We start from the raw sequence: 24,284 nt of genomic DNA on the forward strand, positions 1-24,284 counted from the left end.
AGAGAAATGTTCTTGTAAAAAAAATGATTGTTTAATAAAGCAACTGCTCAAAATGGTGAAAAATGTGGAGTAGAATGATGCTTGACTTAAAATTGAAGAGAGTTAATAAAAGCTTCCAAACTTTTATTCCATAAGAAATAAAAGCTTCCAAAATGCATTTTATGCATATTATGGATTTAAACATATGTTTGCTATTTATTTAGATACTAGCATACAATATCCTTTCATTGTTATATAAACTTTTTATTATTTATTTGGTTTAGGATTTGCCAAAAGAGAAGATGATCAGATGGATGTGTGGTGTGACTCTAGCAAGACAAAAAAATGAGGCATAATCTGAGACAGATTAGAAAAAACTTATTGCACAATATTTGTTAGAAAAGATTAAAGTAAATTAGGTATCGGCATGTAGAGAGGTAGCAACTTCAGTAGAAAATGGTAGTGGTAGAAGTAAGAAAACTTTAAGAGAGTGCCTTACATATTGTATGAATGAGCTTTAGTTATGAAAAAAAATACCCTAGATTGTTGATATTAGAGAACAGCGTAAAAGAGGAAGGCTAAAGCCTCATGATGATGGTGATCTTGATGATGATCATAATGACCATGATGATGATGACGATAATAATGATGATTATGATGATCATGTTGATCATAACGATGTTTACATATGCATATATATACAAAATATAACATGAATTTTGAATAAAAAAAATATATTTTAGGGTGTATAAACGTTTATGCAGCCTGAGTCACAAACCCATCCCGAGCCCCGGTTATATTTTATCAAACTCGGCCCTGGCCGAGGACAAATATCAACTCCAGTCACTTACTAATCCTATGTATGGACGTTAAATCCATCATAGGTAATTTGAAGCATGGCTAGGTTAGCTGGATATGGTTCGGGGTTGGATTTTTTACGCTTGTTTTTAGAAATACTTGACTTTATTATACTGGAAAATTCAATACCTACTTTAACAACCATTGGTATGTGTGTATGTATGTATATCATATACAGAATGTTATTGAAAAATAACATATTATGTTAAATTGCTTTACTTGTTTAAAAGCATGCATTGTTAAAAGGTTTATTGAAATTTTAATAAAATTTCATAGCGACAAAGTTCAAGACAGTGATATGTATGTATATGCATGTAAAAAGGTTAGTTTTTAGGTTTTCAGCTATTATACATATAAATTTTTCATTTCCCGCCCAATGTAGTTTTTGACGTTAAACATTGCAGTGGTTTCGTTTACCATTTTTGGCATTGTTAATATGTTTTATTTAAAGTCTATTTTTTGATTGGTTAGCAACATTTGATCTGTGACAGCGTTAAAATGTATGGTTTTGTTGTTTTTATAATTCATATATGTTTCTATATCTAATCGGCTTGGGTTTATTTATATAATAAGTACCAATTTTAGCAACTTGTTGTATTTTTAATAGAGTTTTATCTAACAGTATTTATCACATTAGTAGTGAAGTTGAGTATTTTGTGGTTTTCTATTCGAATATATATTTTTAATTATTCACCTCCCCAAGACCCAGAGGGTCACTACAGTAGAGGAGGCTACTTTTTGTGGTTGCAACCCTCTCTCAACTCTATAACTCCGAAACACGAACCTTGACGAATAAGGCCACTGTGAAAAAGGTGATTTTTTTGCTGGTATTTTTTTGGCAACACTGGTTTTGACAGATCATGTGTGCATCGTGTCTTGTGTCATTGTCAAACTTGTTCAGTTTGGTCTATAATTTAACCATGAATCGACTTACGAACGAACAACAGTTGCAAATTATTGAATTTTACTATCAAAATTTATGCTCGGTTAAGAGAGTGCATCGCGCACTTCTTCAAATTTATGGGCAGTTTGGTTGGCCTACTGAGGGAGCTATTAGAAACCTTGTGACTAAACTTCGAACCTAGTTTACATTATTGGACATTAAACCACCATATGTAGAGTGAGGACAGAAAGAAATATTGTAGCTGTGTTCGCCAGTGTTAGTGATGACCGTGAAATGTCGATTTGCTGCCATTCGCAGCAATTGGGCCTCTGTTACTCCATTACGTGGAAAATTTTGCAAAAAGATTTGAGTGTAAAACCTTATAAGATACAGCTGATGCAAGAATTAAAGCCACACTACCTCCCACAATGTTTAACATTTGGTGAATGGGCGCTGGCAATGTTGAAGGAAGATCCACATTTTTATCGAAAAATTGTATTCAGCGACAAAGCTCATTTCTGGTTGAATGGATACATTAACAAGCAAAATTGCCGCATCTGGAGTGAAGACCAGCCAGAAGCATTGCAACAGCTACCAATGCATTCCGAAAAAGTCACTGTTTGGTGCAGAATATGGCCCAGTGGCATCATCAGGCTGTACTTCTTCAAAGACGGCAATGGCCGGAACGTTACTGTGAATGGCAATGATTACAAACTTTTTTTTTTTTTTTTTTTTTTGTTATTTCACCTCCCGAAGGCCCAGAAGGCCACAACAGATGAGGAGGCTACTTAATTGTGGTTATAACCCTCTCTCAACTCTATAACTCCGAAACACGAACCTTGACGAATAAGGCCACTGTGAAAAAGGTGATTTTTTTGAAATAAAAAAAAAAAAAAAAAAAAAAGGTGATTGTTTTATTTAATAAAAATTTGTATTTAATGTTTACTTATGTGTCCTGTTTTGTTTTAGGTATACTTTAACAATAAAATTACTGTTGACTACGATTTGTGTATAAGCTTTTTCTTCCTAAAATAAATCTGTGTTTATCCTGAACATCTGTTCGCTTTATTTGTTTTTATTACTTATCCTCTTTTATATAAAAAGTTTTTTCAAAAGAAATGATTCATATTTCTCTGTGGGCTTTCATTCCTCAGTCTAGTTCAAACACTGCAGATTACCTGCATCAAATATAAAAAAAACAAAGAATAATGAAAGAAAAGATTGCTATGCCAAAACCTTTTAAATTTAAATTGCTAAGTCGATGTAGCGGCACTCCATTGCAGCAGCAGACTATAAGATAATCAATGTACTGAAGGCTTTCATCATTGATAGTATGTGTGTGTCTATATATATCTATATATATATATATATATATATATATATATATATATATATATATATATATATATATTTAAATATATATACATACTATCAACGATGAAAGACTAGAGCCACACATTTATATAATTATATGAAAAAAATATATAAAAAATTTGTTTCCTTATCAAAATAAGCTATCAACCTTTATTTAACAAAAAAATTTCATCAGGAAAACAGATAAAAAAATTCAGAAAATAACAAAAATAGAAGTTAAATACTTTGTAGTCTTTACCATCAACCTCATAAACAGAAATAGAATCTTTGCGATAAATTTCTCGACCAGGTGGTTGGCGCAACTTACACTTTTCCTAAAAAGGAGGTTAAAAAAACCAGAGTTTTAAATAACTTTTTTTAACAACTTTAAGGTCTCTTATTTACTAAAAATTGCAGTTATAATGCTTACAACTACAAATACAATGGTTTACCGTTATAAAGATTTATAATTATGTGTTTGCAATTATAATAAGTACTAAATTAACAAGTTGGATTTAAGTTAAAACAATAGTTATATAATGAAGTTGTTTTAGAGACTTCTTAAACAACCAATGATTATATAAGTTCCTGAATCTATTTTATATATAGTCTTATTAAGTCCCACTCATGTCCCAAATCAACTGCATTTTACAACTTGCATGTAACAATGCATATAAATTATTTATAAATTGCTTATAAACTGCATATAAATTATGTATAAATTGCTCATAATCTGCATATAAATAATTCATATAACTGCATATAAATCATGTATAAAATCTTTAAAAATTCTAATGTACAAATCTAATTTAATTGATTAGTTGTTTAGCAAATAAAAGTGTACTTTATTACCAAATGACGCCTGTATGTTGCTTCGAACTTCATATATTTAATGCAATATTCACAAATAAACAACTTTTTTTGTTTTGAATATTCGTCAGGATATGGACTATAATACCAAGTATCAATGTCATATTTTCCCATCTCAATAGTGTCTATATATTTTACACGTGTAATAGCTTCATGTTCTTTTTCCAGTGCTGCTGTTGTAGGGTCCATCTCTTCATAACTCTAAACTAGAACACTCCACAGGAAAATTCTTTTTGATTTAACAATTTATTTATGAAAAATAAATGTAGACAAGGTATTTATTAATCAATAACAAATATGCAAACATACATAACAAAAAATTTCAAATAAATTTGTATTTTCAATATAATTTATTTCTTAAATTATTTGCATATGCATAAAAAAAGTCCACTTTTTTTATGAAATGAACCTTTTAACACTATTTTTTTTTAATTTTAATAGAAAATAACTTAGTTTTTTTATATATTTACAACATATATACAAAAGAAAGTTAGGAATTTTAAAATAAGATATCCAATATGTAATAAATATTTGATTTATTATTGAATATTGACCAGCAAAATATTTACATTGAAAGCATACAAGTGTGCCAAATATATAGTACATTCCAGAGAAACTACACAGTCCTATAAGTTTGAGCTTGCATAACTCAAAGCTAGTTACAAAAACATGTCAGAGATTCAACCCCTCATAAGTTAACCAAGCAGTTTTATTAGTGTTATTAATAAAGTGGTTTTATTGCAATTTATGATTTTGTTTTTTTATAAAGGCTATAATGTTTTAGCCATTTTTAAATTTATTTTTGCAAAAAAAAATTAAACACATAACTATTTAATAAAAAAGAAAACACACCTTTTGGACATGATTAATTTCATCATGTTTTCGTTTTTGGTTTCTTGTGATTTTACGATCAATGTTTTCTCCTTCAATTAACACTAAATCAACATTTGGTTTTATTTCCTGTTCAGGAATAGGTCTTGTTCGATCAACACGGTCTTGAGGTACCCATTCATCTAATCTCCTATTACCTAATACAATAATAAGCTCTAAAACAATTTCTGTTTAAGTTTGTACAAAACATTTTTATATCTCCTGTTACCTAATAAACTGCATATATTTCTTTACATATATATAAATATATATATATATATATATATATATATATATATATATATATATATATATATATATATATATATATATATATATATATATATATATATATATATATATATATATCAGGGGCTATTCTAGACCATTTTGGCATCAACCGTATTTGGGCGCCAGCCAAATTAAAATTTGAGGACCTTTTTTTTACTTTTTTTTGCGGCAAATATTGTTTTTTTTTTTGGCAAAAAAACGCTGATTTTCCACAGGAAAATTCTTTTTGATATTTTGGTAATAATATTGGTTTGTTTCCAATTGTTATTGGAAACAAACCAATATTATTTATTTTCTTTTTTTTACATTAAAAAAAATTTCTAAGTTAAATAGTACTAAATTTGTACTAATGACACTGAACCTAATATGCCCATTAAAAAATTAACTAACAGGATAGGCTGTGAGAGGTAGCATCTATGTATATAAGAGATTAATTACTATTAATTATTAAGTATAAATAAATTTTTTTTTTAAATATTGCTTTTTTTTAATCATATTTTTAAAAGATTAACCTGAATTTAGAGTAGTAAATATATAAAAGTACAAATATGATTTGTCAAACAAGGAAAAATTTTATTGTATATAAAACAAAATGTTTATGTTGCAAAACATATTTTATATAAATTTTATTTTAAATGTAAAACAAAAATTACTTTATATATAAAAACTATATTATATTTAAAAATAATTATTTTGTATAAAACAAAATATTTATGCATCAACACACAGCGCCATGGCTAGTGGGTTTGAGGCCTAGAGGTCAAAGCTGCCGCCATTAGCGAGAAACCGCCGCTACTTGCAACTACTTTTTACAACTACCACTTGATTGGCGGCTTAGTAGTTGTGTTATTAGCAACTACTAAGACGGCAATCAAACAATATGTTCAGCCACAGCCAATTTCAAAGTCACTATTGATGTCAGGAAAAAAAAGAGAAGAGTTTAATAACCTAAAGTCCTATTGTATAACTTAAAAGCAACAAGTTATTTGGAGCTCCTTTTTTGTGTGAGTAGCTTTTCGATTAGCTATGTAAATTGTCTCTGAGATAAAGTAATAACAAAACACCCCCTCCTTTATATAATTACATCAACGTCCGCCACTTCTTTCATATTTAAAATACTACATTTTTTATTCTTGGCATATAAATTTTTTTTTTATCGCTCTAACAATTTTCAACTTAAATTAGCTAAATTAAACACAGAGTTTGTATTACTTAGTAATGGATCGAGAAGAATTATGTATTTCACATAACAGTTTTTTAAAATACTTGAACATTAAACTGTGTAGCTCATTTAAAAAAACATCCACAGATTCATCATTAGTATGGAAATACTATGGTAAAATATTGACACAAAATTGTAAAGTTATCGACGATGAACATTATTACAGTAGCCAATGTTTTTTGATAGAAAAACAAAAAGTCGAGTCCTCAGGTGCAGGACATTTATTGAAAATTCACAAGGTTAGAATTTGTACATCAAGCAGTAATTTGAAAAGTCATCTATTTCTTGTTCACAAAATATTAACAGTCAAACCGGCCATTGAAATGAAAAATGATAAACCTTTACGTAGATGGTGCTCTATAGCTACTTCATCAAAATATGATTTATGTCGTGATCTTGTTCTTTGGTTTTCTACAGATATACTACCATTTTTTGATGTTGATAATGAAGGATTTAAAAAGTTTTTGAAAAAACATTGGGTTAAAACTTCCCACAGGTTCTACTGTGAGTCAAGTTGCATTACCTGATATGTTTAAATCTTTAAGGCGATCTGCATTGGAAAGTTTAAAAGATATTGATGCAGCAACAATTTTATTTGATGGTTTGACTAACAAGTACAAAAAAGTTAATTATATGGGTCTGAAATGTTCCATTATAAATGAAAACTGGCATAAAAATTTTTTACTCTGGCTTGTTTGCCTTTAGAAAGTCATACAGGTGAAAACTGTCATAATTTTATCAAAGAGATTGTTCAAGAATTTTTTCAGAGGCCTTGTAGAGATATGAGGCTGCATACTGTGCACGATGGTGCAGCGAATATAATGAAAACATCTAGACTTTTAGACTCAACGGATCCACAACATTGTCTGGCTCATATCTTGCATTTAATATTGACATGTGATGACATAAACAATTGTACTTAAACAAAATGTTTGTTAGAAAAATGCAGATGAATAGTAACCTGCCTGAACTTCAAGTCAACTTTACTTTCAGAGGAATCACACCGTGAAGCAGACATAAAATTATACATTATTCTTCGAATTCTTGCTAAAGTGAAAGACATTGATGATTTAGAACAGCAATTTCCCATTCAAATTTATGATGAAGCAAACATGATTGAAGCAAACAATTAAGATATTGCTTGTAAAGAAAAATTTGATGATAATTTCATAAAAAGTCAGCATAGAAGTCTAAAACAGAAAATAGGCACAAGATAGAACAGTGCTCTCTTTATGATAGAATCAATTGACCAGTTTTAGATCCTGTAGAAATTTTACTTGAGAAATGTGGTAGAGAAGACCTTTGTTTAGATAATGATGAACAAGCCTTGATTTCAGAATTGGTTAAATTTTTAAAACCGTTTGAATTATTTACCCATGTGGTCAGTGCTGGAAATTCACTTTCTATTTTGCCATTAGTTAAACACAAAATACTAAAGCTTCTTTCAATTAATTCTTGTGATTTGAATGAAATAAAAAACTAAGAATATTGCTTCAAAAAAATTGGCCAAAGACTTACGTTGTCAACTTCTGCAAAAATATGCTGTTTTTTAGATCGAGCCACAAAAATTTTATATACAAGATGAAATAAAGGAAAGTTTGTTGGAGAATGCTTTAAACATAAAAGTGAACCAAATGGGTTTAATTCAAGGTATTCTATGTCTATGCAACTAATAACATCAATAAAAGAAGTTTTTGTTTTGGAAAAAATTACTGAAACACAAATAAATTTTGTTATAAAAACTATTAATTTTTTTATGTTATATAATTGTGGAACATGGAGTAGTTATTTATAATTGTTAGACATTTTGAAATATATTATTAACTCATTGAGTTCATCAAGTATCATTTGTTTATTATTGATATCACATTTTATTAAATTTATTTATCTGTTTTTAGTTATATCAGAGTCAGAAAATGCTAAAGATTCAAAAACATGTACTAGTGCTAAGCGACAACTACTTCAAGAAATGAAGAAAAGTGTTACTTCTGCAGAAAAAAATTATCTAATTGATTCGGAAGTAGAGCAGTTTGTCTCTCATACACCTACAACAGATGAAGAAGTGGATTGTTTATTGTTTTGGGAAAATCATCATGCAAAGTATACACACTTAGCAGTGCTTGCAAAAGAGTATTTTAGTATACCAACCTCGAGTGTATCAGTGGAGTTCATGTTTTCATTAACTGATTTTGAATTCAAAAGCAATTTAAGTTCGTCCAACATGAACATGACTCTCTTTATTCATGACAATATCAGTCTAATTTGATTTTTAATTTTAATTGAAAAATAAAAACTGTCTTAATTTAAACTTAAATTTGTTTTCTTTTTGTCGAAAACAATACTAATTTTATTTCAGAGCAATTTGCACAACCAGAAGCCAGCAACTTTATTGGTCAGCCAGTATCAGCTATTTGGTCAAGTTGCTAAGCTTTTAGCCATATGACATAAATGTCAGCCACCAAGATACATGTTCTAAGCATGGCTTCAAACTCTATTGAGGCCCTCTCCCCCCCCCCCTTAAAAAACAAACAAACTGTAATTAGGCCCCAAATTCTTAAAATATTTTCTACTAGCTACTACTAAATAAATAAATAAAAAGTTCTTTAATTTCTAGAGGGCCCTTATTTGCAAATAGGCCCCCGAAATTTGCTCTCCCCCCCCCCCCACCTAATTGGAATGTGTGGGGTGGTGTAGCCACGGCTTTGGTAACATATATTGTGTATAAAAATTATATTTCAATACATTTAATTATTTAAAAAACCTTTTTGTTTGATATATTTTAGATGTTGGACTTTTATTTTACTTTTTTTTGCTAATGTATTTTGTTGAAACTTTCAATGCTTAATGCTTTTTTAATAACAGATCTTAATAATATTTGTAATTATGCATTTCCCATGGAATTTACTTGGCAATAGTCAATGTAAATAGCAAATGATCCTGGAAAAGATAAAAACTGTGGTGGTGATGTAGAAGAAAACACTGAAAAAGTTAACATCAGGGCAATGAATGTAATTATCACATTTTTGCAAATTAACAAACATAACAAACAAAAAATAATAACAAAGGAAAAACAATCAATTAACATAAAAACTTTTGACACTGTTGGAATGTGTGAGATTTATAGCATTAAAGACACTATTTAAAAATTCTCATAATTAAAAAGATTTTTTTTTAAGAAATGATGAACTTCAATATTGATGAGTTTGGAAACAAGTTGGTTTTAATTTTAGAAACAAAACATCAATATAATAATAAACAAGGCTTCCTTGAATGTTTTTGCATGCATAAAAAAATAAAAGCATTAAAAAATGAAATAATTGTCAGAAAATGCAAAAACATTTGCCAATGTTTTAGTGCTTTTGTGAATATTAAAGAATGTTTTAGTGCTTTTGTGAATATTACAGTGATTTACACTTGATACTTTTGCATTTTATTTAGAAAATTTAGTTATTTTTTGCTTCGTAATAATTTTTCGTTGGTTTGAATTTACTTTAAATGATTTTAAAAAAATTGTGATTATTTTAAAGGATTTTTCATTACAAAAAATCCTTACATTTAAAAAATAAAAAAATAAAAAAGTTTGATGTATATTATTCTATATACTTATATACTAAAAAATTTTTGTATTCAAAAGCACTTTCCTTCAATCAACACAAAATTGGTCTGGTCAACAAGTTCATTCAGTATTCCATTGGTCTCAAAATTAATGGAAGAAATTAAATAACAAAACGTCTTATTGGTAAAATATTACCTTGCAATAAAATTTTAAAGTTTAAATTAATTAACTAGTAATGATACATGCTACAATGCAACTTGGTTGCATGAAACACTTTAATAGTTAAGGTGACTCATATAGAAAAAAAAAAAAATTTTAATAGAAGAAATTAGAATGGTTCATAAATATTTTATGTATTATGACATATGAAACTCAAAATTTCATAAAAAACTGAAAAAATTATATTTTTTTAAAACGTTTCAATAAAGTCAGAGGCAAAAGGTGCAAATTTGAAAAAATTCAAAATACTGTTTCTATATCAATTTTGGTTAAAACTCAATTTTTTGATTATAGCTTTGTTATATTATTATCATTCATTTCTACTAAAAGTATGAAAAAATAATTAAAATATAAAAAATGGGACACAATACTTAAAAAAATCACAAATTTATACATAAAAAAAACATCAGATGTTGAGTTACAAAAATTTATAAAGCTATTCTTGATCATTTTAGTACATCAGAAACATCAGAAATCTTTATGATTAAGAAAAATGCATTGAAAATTTCGGTGAAAAAGCTTTTCTTAATCTCGAGATATCATGATTTGAAGTTTCAAAAAAAAGAATGAAATTAAAAATTTATAAAAACTATGAACAAAGTTTTTCAATAAATAGAAATTACAAAAAATGAAACTGAAAAAAATGTTTAAGTAAAGTAATAATAGTATTTTATGCAAAATATTTTCTGAACTAATGATAAATTTTGCTTCGAATAGTATATTAAAAAGGCGCTATAGTAGTTTATGGTTCAGCTTGTTTATGAACTGGTTGGTTGACTTGAAATTAACAATGTAGCCAAGAAGCTTGTTCCAAACTAATAAGCTTGGTAGAAAGAGGTAGAAAAAAATTATGACTTTAATTACATTGAATATTTCTCTTCTTAGATTGCTTTGATGCTCAGCTGTTGGTTGACTTTACTGAAAGTATATATCTTCCAATTTTTTTTCAAATTTAAAGTGTTGGATTAGGTCTCCTCCTATATAATACTATTCTAAGGTTGTAAGATCTTACAACCTTAGAATTATCTTGAGCCTGTATTTATAAAAATGTTTTTTTAAGGCATGAGAGATTTTTGCTACCTTTGGTTGATTTTATTTCAAGTTTTATTATATTGTGTTTTGGTGTAAAACACCACGCTACAACTGCGTAGTCCAAATGTGGTCAGATAAAGGGGTCCGTATAAAGATATCTCTCGATGTAAAGATCTTTTATGAAATATTTATCAATTGTTGGCTTTAAAATATCTTTCATCTTGTTGGCTCTTGCCACAGGTGTGGTAACTTGCTGTTTGAGTTTTAGGTTTTTTGCAGTACTTTGGATACCAAGATCTTGTTCATTAATTGTCAAGGTTAATGACATTGTCGTTTGCATATCTAGGTAATTGGTGTATAGGTGCATTGTTCTTGTGGATCTCTGTGTCCTGTACGCATTAATGTACATTTATCTACATCAAGACCCATGTGCCACTTACATTTTGCAATTTTTGCAAATAAACTTACATTTATAGTTAATGTCAGTTTGTAATGCGTTGTAGTCTTCTTCCTCATGCATAGATCGAGTTTGAGCAAATAGCTTAGTACCTTCTTTAAAAAATTTTGATGGTCTGCCCTTCAGGGTTTTTTATATGCCACAGCTCTTGTTGCACAGAGTACCATATTGTATACATTTGAATATATATGCCTTGAAGATTGACATTTTGTTTACTAAGATATCCAACAAGACATTTTGAATGATTCCAGCTAGATACTATGCATCACTATGCATTTTACATGACTTCAACTAGATACTATGCATTACATACTAGGAAAAACTAGTGTACATTTATAAATTCTCATATTGCAATTGTTTTTGTATATTTGTAACTATGTCTTTTTTAACTAGAAATAAACATTTGAAAAATTAAAATAGTACAAGAAACTTGAAATATAATCGCTGAAAATTATTTGAAAAAGTGAAAAAAATATATGATTTTTGTATAAATTGGTTACTCCCAATGCACAGTGGATCAGATGGTAGACAAAACCTTAAAAATAAAATCTTTACTCTACTCAAAACCATATAACAAAACATATTCATAATATTCTATATTACTATTTAAAAAATTGCTTTGAGTATAACAGTATCTTTTAAAACCGCTGAAATCAGTTGCAGTTCGATGTACTTTTTTTTAATAAAAAAAAGCATGAAACTTTTAATTTTTATTCAAAGTTATAGTAACAGTAACTTTTAAAAGACTATGTACAATTAGTTTATATATTTAAATTATTTAACAGTATAGCTTTACAAAAAAATATAAAGATCAGCATTTATAATACACTAGCTGACCAGACCCATAAAAATACGGGTCTTATTAAGTTTATTCTACACCAACCTCCTATACTTTTTATTTATTTATATATCCTATCAGTCAGGACTCATAAAAATACAGGTCTTCACCAAACCGACTATTTCTATACTTATCTATTCCACACATTATTCCATACTTATTACTTATATATACTTCAATATTTTTTAGTAAAATAACTCATTATAAAAAATTGCTCTAAGAGCGGAAAAATTAAAAAACTGCATCTTTTTGGCATATGTAAAGCTTATAAGAGATTTATAAAATGATTGGTTTTACTCCTTGGCACAATTATTCCTCGACATTGTGGTTTTGTGCGCTGTCATCTGTGTTGTTTCGGGGGGTTCAAATCCATCCCAAAGCGTAATAAATTTTGAAATTTTTTCAATCTTGCTCTATACATTTATAGCAAAAAATTATATATACCAAAAATAACTTCTGATTGTTAAAATAAAAATTTAAAGTTTTCTCATACAATACATATATTATACACAATCATTCAATATACATCTGGCAAGCTTAACTTATGCAAAAGGCATTTATACTTAAATTAACCCTATTAAATATAGCGGAACTAAGATGATGTAGTTTTAGCAAACAGAAATTTTCAAGAGAAAGAAAAGTCATGACAAATCTAAAATTGAAGTTTTAAATTTTCCGCTTGGAGAAGACATATTTCATATTTTTTCAATCTCGCCAATTTCTTTAAATACAATAGCATAAATACAAAAATTCAAAAAAAAAACAGTTTAAGTAAAACAGACTTGTAATTATTAGAAAAGTTTTCTTATACCCTGTATAAAACGTTATATAAGTGGATTTTTTACATTTGCATATAACATATTTGTTTATTGTTATGTTATATAATAGATGCTATGCAATAAAGCTGCGTTATTTATAGAACCCGCTTGAAAGTTGTTGATTAATTGCAATCGGTATAAGAGTTTATAAAATGGTTTCTTTTTCTATTACATGCTTAAATTCGATATATTTATTGCAAAAAAAAAAATGTAGCAAAAAAGACTTTTAATTGTTAAAATAAAATTTTAAAGTTTTTTCTAGCTACATAATTTTTTTCTTGTTTTTTTGCCACTGCAACAGCACCTTCTGGAATAGCAGGACTGTCTTAATAGATTTTTTTTATTAAGTTTTAGACCTTTTTTTTTCAGACCATCCACAGTTTGTTAGGACTAACTACATGAGCACATTAACTATATAAGTATCTCAATCATGACACATGCACAAGAAATATCTTCCAGTGTTTTTAGGTTTTTAGAATTTTGAATCTTTTTTAAAAATTTGCTTACTTTTATTTGTTATAGTGTATAATATCTTTATATATGTTATGTATATAATATCTATAAAACTTTAAAAGTGTTTTTTTTTGTATTTCAGAAAAATCAAAAAAGATTAAAAAAAAAAAGCCAGTGGTAGGATTCCAACCACAGCTTTTTGCTTCAGAAACTCAGAGCTAACCACTAAACTGTGAGCTAACCACTCAGCCACACAGGCATGTTGAGTGATGTACATTTTAAAACTTTTTAACAAACCAAAGTCTTTATAAAACGAAAATAAATGCTAAAGATCAAAATTAAGGAGATGTTGCTGCAATGCAGTTTTTAAGTGAAAAGTAAAGCTGTAAAACTTGATATACGTTTTAGTATGTTTTAACATTACATAATTTGAAGTTAACATAAGTTACATATTTGCATACACTTTCATTCATGTTTTCATATAAAAAAAGTGCTGTGACTCTTTCTCGTCATTACCTCGGTTGCAATGGCTGACAAGGATATCCTGTTAAACAGGCCTAAAGGGGCACTAATACAACTACTACTACTACTACTACTACTACTACTACTACTACTACTACTACTACTACTACTACTACTACTACTACTACTACTACTACTACTACTACTACTATTACTAAAACTATTCTGCAATAATATAGATTAGGATAATATAGATTTATAAACTGGCTTTAAAATAATGAGCTTTTAACATTAAATAAGCCCTCCCGCGAAGCGCGTGCAGTTGCACGCCTTGTGTGTCCATGCTAAAAGTAATTTGTTTAGACAACTTGACCACATTTTTATATAGTAAGCGTTTTAAGAATTCGAGGCAAAATAAAGCTATAAGAAACTAGAGAATAATAAATAAGCAATATTCGAATAAAAGAACCAAAGACTATATGAAATAGAAAGTCTAAATAAAATAAGCTAAAAAAAAATCATTAATAAAAAAAAGAAAATTGTTGTCAAAAAATGATATACCTAAATATTAACTGTTTTTGTTTCCTTATTTTTAGAGCGTTGGTATTGTATTTTCCACTACCAAAATTGATACAAGTCGAGGAAAAAGTAGATAAGAATATAACGAAAATAAAAATAACTTTTGATTTACAATTTTTTTGCAACTTTTTTCAGTCAGTATATAAAGGAAATACTTTATATTGCGGTAGAAACATGGACAATTTTTAAATTTGTTTTTTAAATGTCTTTGCTAAACTTTACTGTTTTTATCAATGGACAAGAAAGAAAGAAAACTAATTGCTACTTATTTGTGAAATTTTTTATTTTTTTTAACAAGTTTTTTATGTAAAAAAATGAAACCATGCTGGTTTCATTTTTTAACATGAAAAACTTGTTTCTTATGGGCTTGTGCATTTTTAAATTACTGAACTTTCCTAATGAAATTTTTAGAAGCCTATTTAAAACTTTTATTTAAGTTTTTAAATACATTTTTTTTAACAAAGAAATTGTTATGTTCATCATCTCTAGTAATTCGTATTAACATTGGAAATAGGGCAATATAAAAGAAACTAATTCAGACACACAACAAATTTTGTAAATACATTTATTCAAGAAACTATATTATTCTTTTATTTAACTTATTCCGTCATTAACAAAATATATTAATCAAATAATATTTTTTACAAATAAATAATAATTTATTTCCTTATTTTCCTATTATATAAGTATTGAGAAAAAGCGTCAAATATAGCAAAAACTTTATTAAAAAAGAAAAGACATAAAAATGAATAAACGTAATAAGCGTAAGAAAAAAAATTAACAAAATTTCTTATAGTTCTAGCGTACATAGCAAATTAGTTTCTTAATTATATGGACTGATAATCATGAATAAATTGCATATCAAAACTTTCAATTGTTGTTAAATTGTTATAAAAGATTTTTTAACTTGATATTTCGTTACAATTTTGTTTCCTTATTTAAGAATTGTTTTTTTTTTCTTAGTAAATAAGTTTAGCTTTTTGCTAAAGCAAGAAGTGCTTGGACTAGTAAATGCAATATGTATACAACCTATTTGAACTATTTACTGTTTGCCCAATAATATAATATTATTTTTTTAGTAATAATACGAAAATCTGTGACATTCATGGACTACAACAAAATTAACTAATTCCTAATGATATATCATTCCTTTTATTGATATTAACTCTTCTAGTTTAATTCAATATTTTCAAGTGTAGATATTGAATTAGAGAATTCTGAGTACAAAAACTTAATTTTATAAAAGTATACCTTAAAAAGTGGATGGCTGCAAACAATGATAATACTCATTTAGAGAAAAGGAATAAAAATTAGCTAGTTAAATACCTACTTACCATACCTACATACACCAATATACCTACCTACATACCATACCTTACATACAATACACCTACCTAAATACCATACCTATATACACCAATATACCTACAGTACATTAAATGCTACATCATTAATTTATGAAGTTGAAATCCCTTGTTACTCTTTTAAAAAAACTTGTAACAAAACAAAAAACAAACAAAAAATACAAAAAAGTTGCACCACCCTTGGCTTTTATAAGCGCTGCACTTCTATTCGGCATACTTGCATAGTATTTGGAAATAAACTGTGTGATATCTGGATTGTGATACCATACATGATTAATGCGTTTGATTAGGTCATGTTTGTTAGTTGTGGTGACCTTGTTTACTCTGTCTTTCAGATTGTGCCATATCCCTTCAATTGGGTTCATATCAGGACTACTTGCTGGCCAGGACTACATGCCGGCCAGGGCAACACTTCCATACCGATGTCAACAAAGTAATCCTTAATAATGTTTGCTGTATGGCAGGGTGCCCCATCTTGCATGTAAATGCAATTCCCATCAGGAAACCAGTCCTCTAGTTGAGGAATCAGACAAATTCTTGTCACTTTCTTGTACTGTTTCGCATTCATCATGCCATCTACAATGTATAGACTCCCCGGTCCTTTACAAGATATCACGTTCCAAATCATGACTTTAGTCAGATGTTTGACCTTCTGCGCTAAACACTGTGGAAGAAACTTTTCTCCTGGTCATCTTCTTACATAGCGGCAATGGTTGTCCAATATTTCCAGTGTTGATTCATTCGAAAAACATACCATAAACACACACATATACAGTGAATTACACAGACTACCATTATAGACTTACAATTGTTACAATTATTCTCATTCTAGTAATTCAAATTTCTAGTTATGTTAATTTCATTTAATTTGTTTGTTGCTAATCAAATTTAAAAATTATTTTGCTGGCAGTATGGAAGTACATTTAGACAACTCACCATTTTTCAGTCCTCTGCTGTCCACGTGGCAAATTGTTTGGCCCATAATAATCTTTTCTTCATCATTGCAGCAGTCAATTTCGATTTCTTTCTTGGTCAGTATGCCCTCAAACCAGCTTCAATTAATCTTCTTCGCACTGTGCTGCTACTAATCTGAACACCTAAAGTGTTCATTTCAACCATCAATCTGCGTGATGTCATCTTGTGATTAGATTTAGAAAGTCTTGCCAAAGCTCGATCATCTTGTTGTGATGACATCTGCTTTCTTCTGCATTTTCCTTTACGTTTTAGAGTACCAGTTGAGCCATGCTGCATGTTTTTTTTTATGCTTGACATGATGCTCTGAGTCACCCCACATTTTAAAGCTATTTTGTACATGAAGTTGATGGTCTAGTTTCAAAACCTCAAATCAAGTCATTTCTGGTAGCCTAACTTCTTGCAAAATGATCCCTGCCTAATTGCAAATAACTGAAAAATTTAAATATCCATAACGAAGAACATTACTAACGTATTTTTTTAAATTTTTAAAGTACAAATCTAATATGCAGGCACTAAAATCTCACAGTAATGCCCCAGGTATGATATTAATCATAATACTTATTTACTATAATGCATTTTAATGACAAAAAGTACAAGGGTCATTCCATGCCAAATTGACCAAAATTTTAGGATGTGAATGTTAAAAAATGTGAATGTTAAAAAGTAAATGGATGGGGGAGGGGGATAGGACAGGAAAGAGCTAGGGCTATTTAAAAATTGAGTTTAATTTAGGCTTAATTAAAGACTTATTTTTAGTACTGATTATGAAATACTTTTAAATTCATAAATACTTTGTATTACAATTTATAATACAAACTAAAGTACAACAATAACTTTATTTTTATTGTTTTTAATGTAATTTTTTTTTTTTAGGTAGCCATTATGGAAAAAATGTGATATTCAAGAATTCAATGTCAAAGTTTTTTTAAAGTTAGTCTGGAGTTGTATACAATAAAAAAACTAGAAGGTTTTCTGAAATTTTGTTTATAAAATATGGAGCTTCAAAGTATGAACAAATCATGTTTTTGCTACTGAAGTTTTTATTTTTGGAAATATCAGAAATTTCAAATGACCATATCTAATGAACCATAGAAAATTTTATGCTGAAATTTTCAGGAATTGCCTTTCTCATGGATAGTAACTAACCCACTAAGTTTCATTAAAATCTGAGGGGTCCATGTTAGACCTTGGTCCAGTTGGCATGGAATGACCCACAAGTAAAGTTTAATTTAAAATTTTTTTGCAATTATCGTAATAATTTGAACAGTATTGTCCAAGACGAAAAACCGCACACGTTTCCTGGGGAGGCTTTAATATTAATAATTACAACCGCTTTAAATTAAGGAAATAATTACTTAAATTACAAGAAAAAAATTCTTACATAATTCTTTCCTTTAAAAGAAATTATTATTTACATCAATGACACTTATCATACTTATTGACAATATAGATGAGATTTTATTTGATGACACATTACTAGAAAAGATTTTTACTGCTCCTCAAAGGACTTTTCTCCCTTTTTTAAGATTTTCCTCTGACCGGCCCTAACTTTTTATTTGTCAATCATTTCAGTTATCATATCTAAATTTATATATATATATATATATATATATATATATATATATATATATATTATATTCATGTAGGTATCTTTATAAAAGCTTTACAATAATTTTTTTAACATTTTTATGCATTTTGACAGTAATTTTTATCTTGGAAAATGCTGATATTTTCATGCAATACATAAGTCAAACCCTGTCCTACTGCCATGTGAGATTCACTTCCTAAGCAAAAGCTGGAAGGAGTTTGCTTCTTGTCATCAGTACAATTTAAAATCGGTTATGCCTATAGCAATATATGCATATATGCATATATATATATATATATATATATTTGTGTCTTTTATATAGATGGAGATTCTGTTTGAATGTTTAAGTGTTCGGTTTAAATATTTAAAACTGTTTTGATGCAGTGTTAGCTCATTAACTAACTAGACACTCTAACTTTAAAACCAATGCTCACCCTTATTTTTAGTATTCTGTTAGATGTAATATTTTTCCTAATCCATTTCCAAAATATCAGGCCCAATGTTTTAGTACTGATTTGGTACTGTTTGCAAGATGTAGCTACTTTTAATTACTTCAGGTCAGGTTCATAATCATCATGATTACCCTGCTAATGGTATTATGTAACCCAGTACTACCTGCCCCATGCTGCCTTGTAGAGTGTACTCTATCACCTTTCTCTTTGTTCTTTATCCTTCTCATTCTTCCCAAGACTGCACTCTTTTAGATGTAATTTCTGATCAAATTGACCATGCCCTCTCTCTTCACCCCTCTGCCAATATTGTTGTTATTAGTGACTTTAACACTCATCACACTGAATGGCTTGGCTCTAATGCCACTGATCTTGGCTCTAATGCCACCCTGCTAGCACTAAAGCCTATAACTTCTGCATTTCTCAATCTCTTACTCAGATAGTTAACTTTGTGAATTGTTTTTCTAACAATCCTGTTATTTACCATCACTCCTTGATTAATGTCTGGTCTCTGATCCTAGCTTGTGTTCAGTTTTTCCTTTCTCTCCTTTAGGTGGTTCTGACCATGCAATGATCTCTTTAAACCTTTTTCACACTATTTACTACTACCCTAAAACTGACTAAGATTCTTTTGGTGATTTTCTTCATGACGATCCTTGGGCTGAAGTCTTTTCCCCCTCAGCTGAAAAATGTGCCAGGAATGGAAGCTTTAATTCCTTCTCGTCGGTTCCAAGTCAAGCCTCATTCTGCTCCATGGTTTTCACCCTCTTGTGCAGCTGCTATATCTAATTGTAACCATTTTTTTCATCTTTTTGAAAAAGAACAACTCCTTTGAGAAAAAACGACTATTCATTATTGCAAGAAATCAATGTAAAAAGGTGCTGTCAGATGCTAAGCTCCATTATTTTCAGTTCACTAAATCTCGTATCTTACCTGAGAAGTTAGGCTCTAGAGACTTTTGAAAAATCTTCAACAGTGTCGTTAAAAAAACTAGGTTTAACATTGCATCTCTCATTCATGGGCTGATCTTATTACTACTCCCAAGGAAAAGACAGAACTATTTGCAAAGAACTTTTCTTTAAATTTGACTTTTAAATATTATGGCCATACTCTTCTTCTATTCCAATTAAACAGGTTAACCCATTATTAGACATTCAAATCACTCCAGCTTCCATTGTTAAAGTCATAAGGCTTGTGGTCCAGACAACATTCCTATCATAGTCTTACAAAATTGCTCTCCAAAACTCTATTCAATTTTCTTTAAAGTATTTAATAAGTGCTCGACTGAGTGTTGTTTTCCTGCCTGCTGGAAAAAGGCATCTGTTGTTCCAACTTTCAAAAACTTCGGTGAACATTCTGACCCCTTAAATTATCGTCCGATTAGACTTCTTTCTGTTATTAGCAAGGTCTTTGATGAACAAATTTTCACATCCCATTTGGTATCAAATAACATAGTGTCAGAGAATCAATATGGTTTTTGATCCTGCATGCTCTAAAAACTTTTATTTGTTTAGTTTTTTTTCCCCACACCTCAATCCTTTGGAACTCCCTCCCATCTTCATGTTTTCCTGATTCATACAACCTTCAACTTTTTAAGTCTTCTGTATATATATATATATATATATATATATATATATATATATATATATATATATATATATATATATATATATATATATATATATATATATATATATATATATATATATGTATATATATTAGAAAATATTTTAATGTATACCAATTTCCAAAATTTTAATTCACTTGTATATATATATATATATTATATATATATATATATATATATAAATATATATATATATATATATATATATATATATATATATATATGTATATATATATATATATATATATATATATATATATATATATATATGTATATATGTATATATATTAGAAAATATTTTAATGTATACCAATTTCCAAAATTTTAATTCACTTGTAATAATGGAAATACTGCCCGCAGAGCTTATGCCAACAAAAAATCAACTGCCGAGATATTGAAAGTTGATGAAACTTTAATATATTATTTTTTATATTCTTTTAGTCACTTTGTCTTCGGGATATGAAATAGATACAACAAAATTTAAAAGCTTTTGCTTAACTGCACTAAAACTATATACCATGGTACTATGGCATATAGTATTCATGGTACTAGATACACTTAAAATTCAGACAATGGCTTCAGAAAAAAAAAAGTCAAAATACAATATAAACTAAGGATTACAAAACTGCAGGCAGGCAGGGAAAGAATAAAAGGAAAGTAGATTAACTAGCAGACAACAAGTTTGAAGTTTCCTTGAGCACAGACAGTGACATCCTGCTAGATTCTGACTTTTATGCCTCTTATGAAGACCAGGAAGATTTCAAAAGAAGTACAATTAGTATTTAACTCAGGATCACAAAAGAACTGTTGTAAGTGTTTCTTTGTCTGAAGCGACTTTTTACTTGGCATCTTAAAGATTGAAAGTATCAAGGGAAAGGATGAGGTCATTGCTATTCAAAAAATCCTCTAATACTATAAGCTTTCAGATCAGACCATTGGTGAATGTGCTGACATAACAGTCAGCAACACAGACAAGAATAAAGGAGCCATAAAGAATATTGTTGATCGTGCTTTGGGAAGGCTTTTTTCTCTGGCTGATGTGCAGAAACTACATATTTGAGTGTCATGTCATGAAACTTGTTTTTGACACGAGAAAAAGTCCAAGCAAACAAAAAGAATGTCATTTGAATGGTCACAAGATGCTTAAAATGACTGATAAAATGGCAATGGTCAAAGAGCTAGGCATTCATTTGCAGTAGAATTCTATACCATAGCACTTCAGAGAAAACACTTTCCAGAAAAGCAAAGTCAAGTATCTTTACCAGCTTCTGGTTTATTTCCTGAGCACACATATATTTAATTTATCCTTCAAACACCCAGGATCTCACCATGATCAGGGTGTTTGCAAGCCTGATGGCACCGCATTTAACACAGAATTCCCAATTGGTTTAAAATTTCTAATGCTTCAAAAGATCATAGAAAAAAAATTTTATATCAGGCTCAGATTTATGATGTTACGCTAGACACATAGAATACATAATAGTATGCACGACGTAGAATATATAATAGTACACCCAACAAAGAAATAAATTAAGTTGATCAGTTTTTATTTTAATGTGGAATAAAGTGTTGTCATTATCAAGCAAGATTGTTCATTCAAAAGTTAAAAAAAACTTTAATTTGTTTTTAACTTTAATTGACATCAGTCTAATTAAATCTAGTTTAGATTTTTCAATATGTTTATGAAATTAGAATTTTTATTTATTTTTATTTCTCAAAAAGTCTTTATTTACATTTTTACTTACTTTTTACTTTACTTAACCTTAAGTTAGGAAAGTTACAAAAACTTTTGCATAATAATAAATAATAACTAATAAACTTTAAAATAAGTTATTAACGTTTTTATATTAAAAGAATTAAAAATACTTTCAGTTAACTAAATTTGCTGATAAAGTACACCGATAATAACAACAACAAAAAAATCAAAATTGAAACTTGCAATGAAACATACCCTTTATGTTATATTTGCTTAAAACAAAAAAGATGATTTATACATAAATTTTTATAATATTTTTCTATTTTATTTTCAAATGCAAAAGTTTAATTTACAGAAACAATACTTATAAATACAAAAATCAATTTTTTTTTAAATTTACAAATACAAAATTTACTTAAATTTTGTATTTGTAATTTTTTTTTTTTTTAATTTAAATACCTAGTATGCAAAATATTTAAATGAAACTCCCTTGCCGCTATCGTGAGGTGAACGAATCTAACTTTGTCCCTTTATTGCTTATTTAAACTAATTTTAAAATAGCATATTGCAACGAAAGTTCTTTTAACTAACATTCTATTCTATAGAAAATTTTTTCATTTAAAAGCTATCGATTTAAATAACTTTTTTTACTGCTGACAATATTTTAAAGCCTTAAATATCATATTTAATGCAATTTTAAATCACTATAAATTTATTTAAAATTTACACATAAAAATTTATTTAATGATAAAATTATAATATAAAATTAGATAAACAAAAATACGAACATCTATGTAAAATAGTTCAAAAACTTTTTTAAAGCATTTTTTTACCATTAGTTTTAAGAAGTTGTTTCAGCTATTTAAAAAGTTACAAGAGGATCGCGGAAATCATAAAAAAAGTTTTGTTACAAATTTAATACTATCAAGAATTTTTTTCTTTACATTAATAACTTTAAAATGAAAATAAATATAAAAGACAATATATGTAAATAATAGTTAAAACTTTTTAACTTTGCAAACAATTGTATTTTGTTCTTGTTTTTTTTTTTTTAGCACACCTAAGTTCCCAATATTGCAAAAAACTGTATAAAATTTTTCCCTGGCTAACAACCTTGATGAGATCAGATTTATAAACTACTGTCTCTACCTGCTGGTGCTGCACATCACACAGAACTATCGCCCAAATGATTCAGAGACAGTAGTACCTGCTATTCTCAAGTGAACAAACATTGCTAAAATATACTTTGTGTTTTTCATGAATATTCAGGTCCTTTGCATTGACTTTAGAACTTTTAAGAATTTAAAAACTTTTTCAGTTCCAAATGTTGAATGACTTAAAAGTCTATGCTACAAGCTACACTTGATATATATCTTTTAGCTTGTTAAAAAGCCTGGAATCCAGACAGCCATTGTTCCAATGTCATCTTTTGATAATTTTTTTAATAAGCAAAGTTGCCTTATATTTTCGCCTAAGTTACCAGGAAAAAACTTTTGTTGTGGAGAGTAAAAGGCATAGCAGCTAGTGAGACAGAGTCTTTAAATCATTTTTATTTGTTTCTACTTGTTTTCAGCCATAAATGATTGGCCTGAAAGTTACATTAAGTTGAACCAAGATTTTATTGAAAGATTTTATTAATTGAGATTGCATAAAAACACTTTCTTTACCTTAAAGTTGGTTTTAAAACTTTTCACTGAAAGCTACCTATACATTATGATAATGGTTTCAAAATAAAATTTTCGAGACATCCTAATAGTTATGCTATAATCACAAGACAATACCATCCAATTTGAAAAATATTAGAAGTGACATTAGAGGCCCAAAATAAAGACTCTAAGAACTTTT

The 24,284-nt window shown here is 28.4% G+C and overlaps 1 protein-coding gene across 1 annotated transcript in view; it reads right to left on the reverse strand.

Annotated features, from left to right (window-relative positions):
- Window positions 1-24,284, reverse strand: part of LOC100206753 (histone acetyltransferase KAT8) — a 49,782-nt gene that overhangs the window by 20,015 nt on the left and 5,483 nt on the right. Inside the window, exons 3-5 of the mRNA XM_065813399.1 lie at window positions 4,796-4,971; window positions 3,926-4,144; window positions 3,319-3,408 (exon numbers count right to left, since the gene is read on the reverse strand). Of these exons, the coding sequence (XP_065669471.1) occupies window positions 3,319-3,408; window positions 3,926-4,144; window positions 4,796-4,971 (485 nt within the window). The remainder of the gene's footprint in view (window positions 1-3,318; window positions 3,409-3,925; window positions 4,145-4,795; window positions 4,972-24,284) is intronic.

The sequence above is a fragment of the Hydra vulgaris genome, chromosome 12, assembly GCF_038396675.1.
Source record: "Hydra vulgaris chromosome 12, alternate assembly HydraT2T_AEP".
NCBI classification, from domain to species: Eukaryota; Metazoa; Cnidaria; class Hydrozoa; order Anthoathecata; family Hydridae; genus Hydra; species Hydra vulgaris.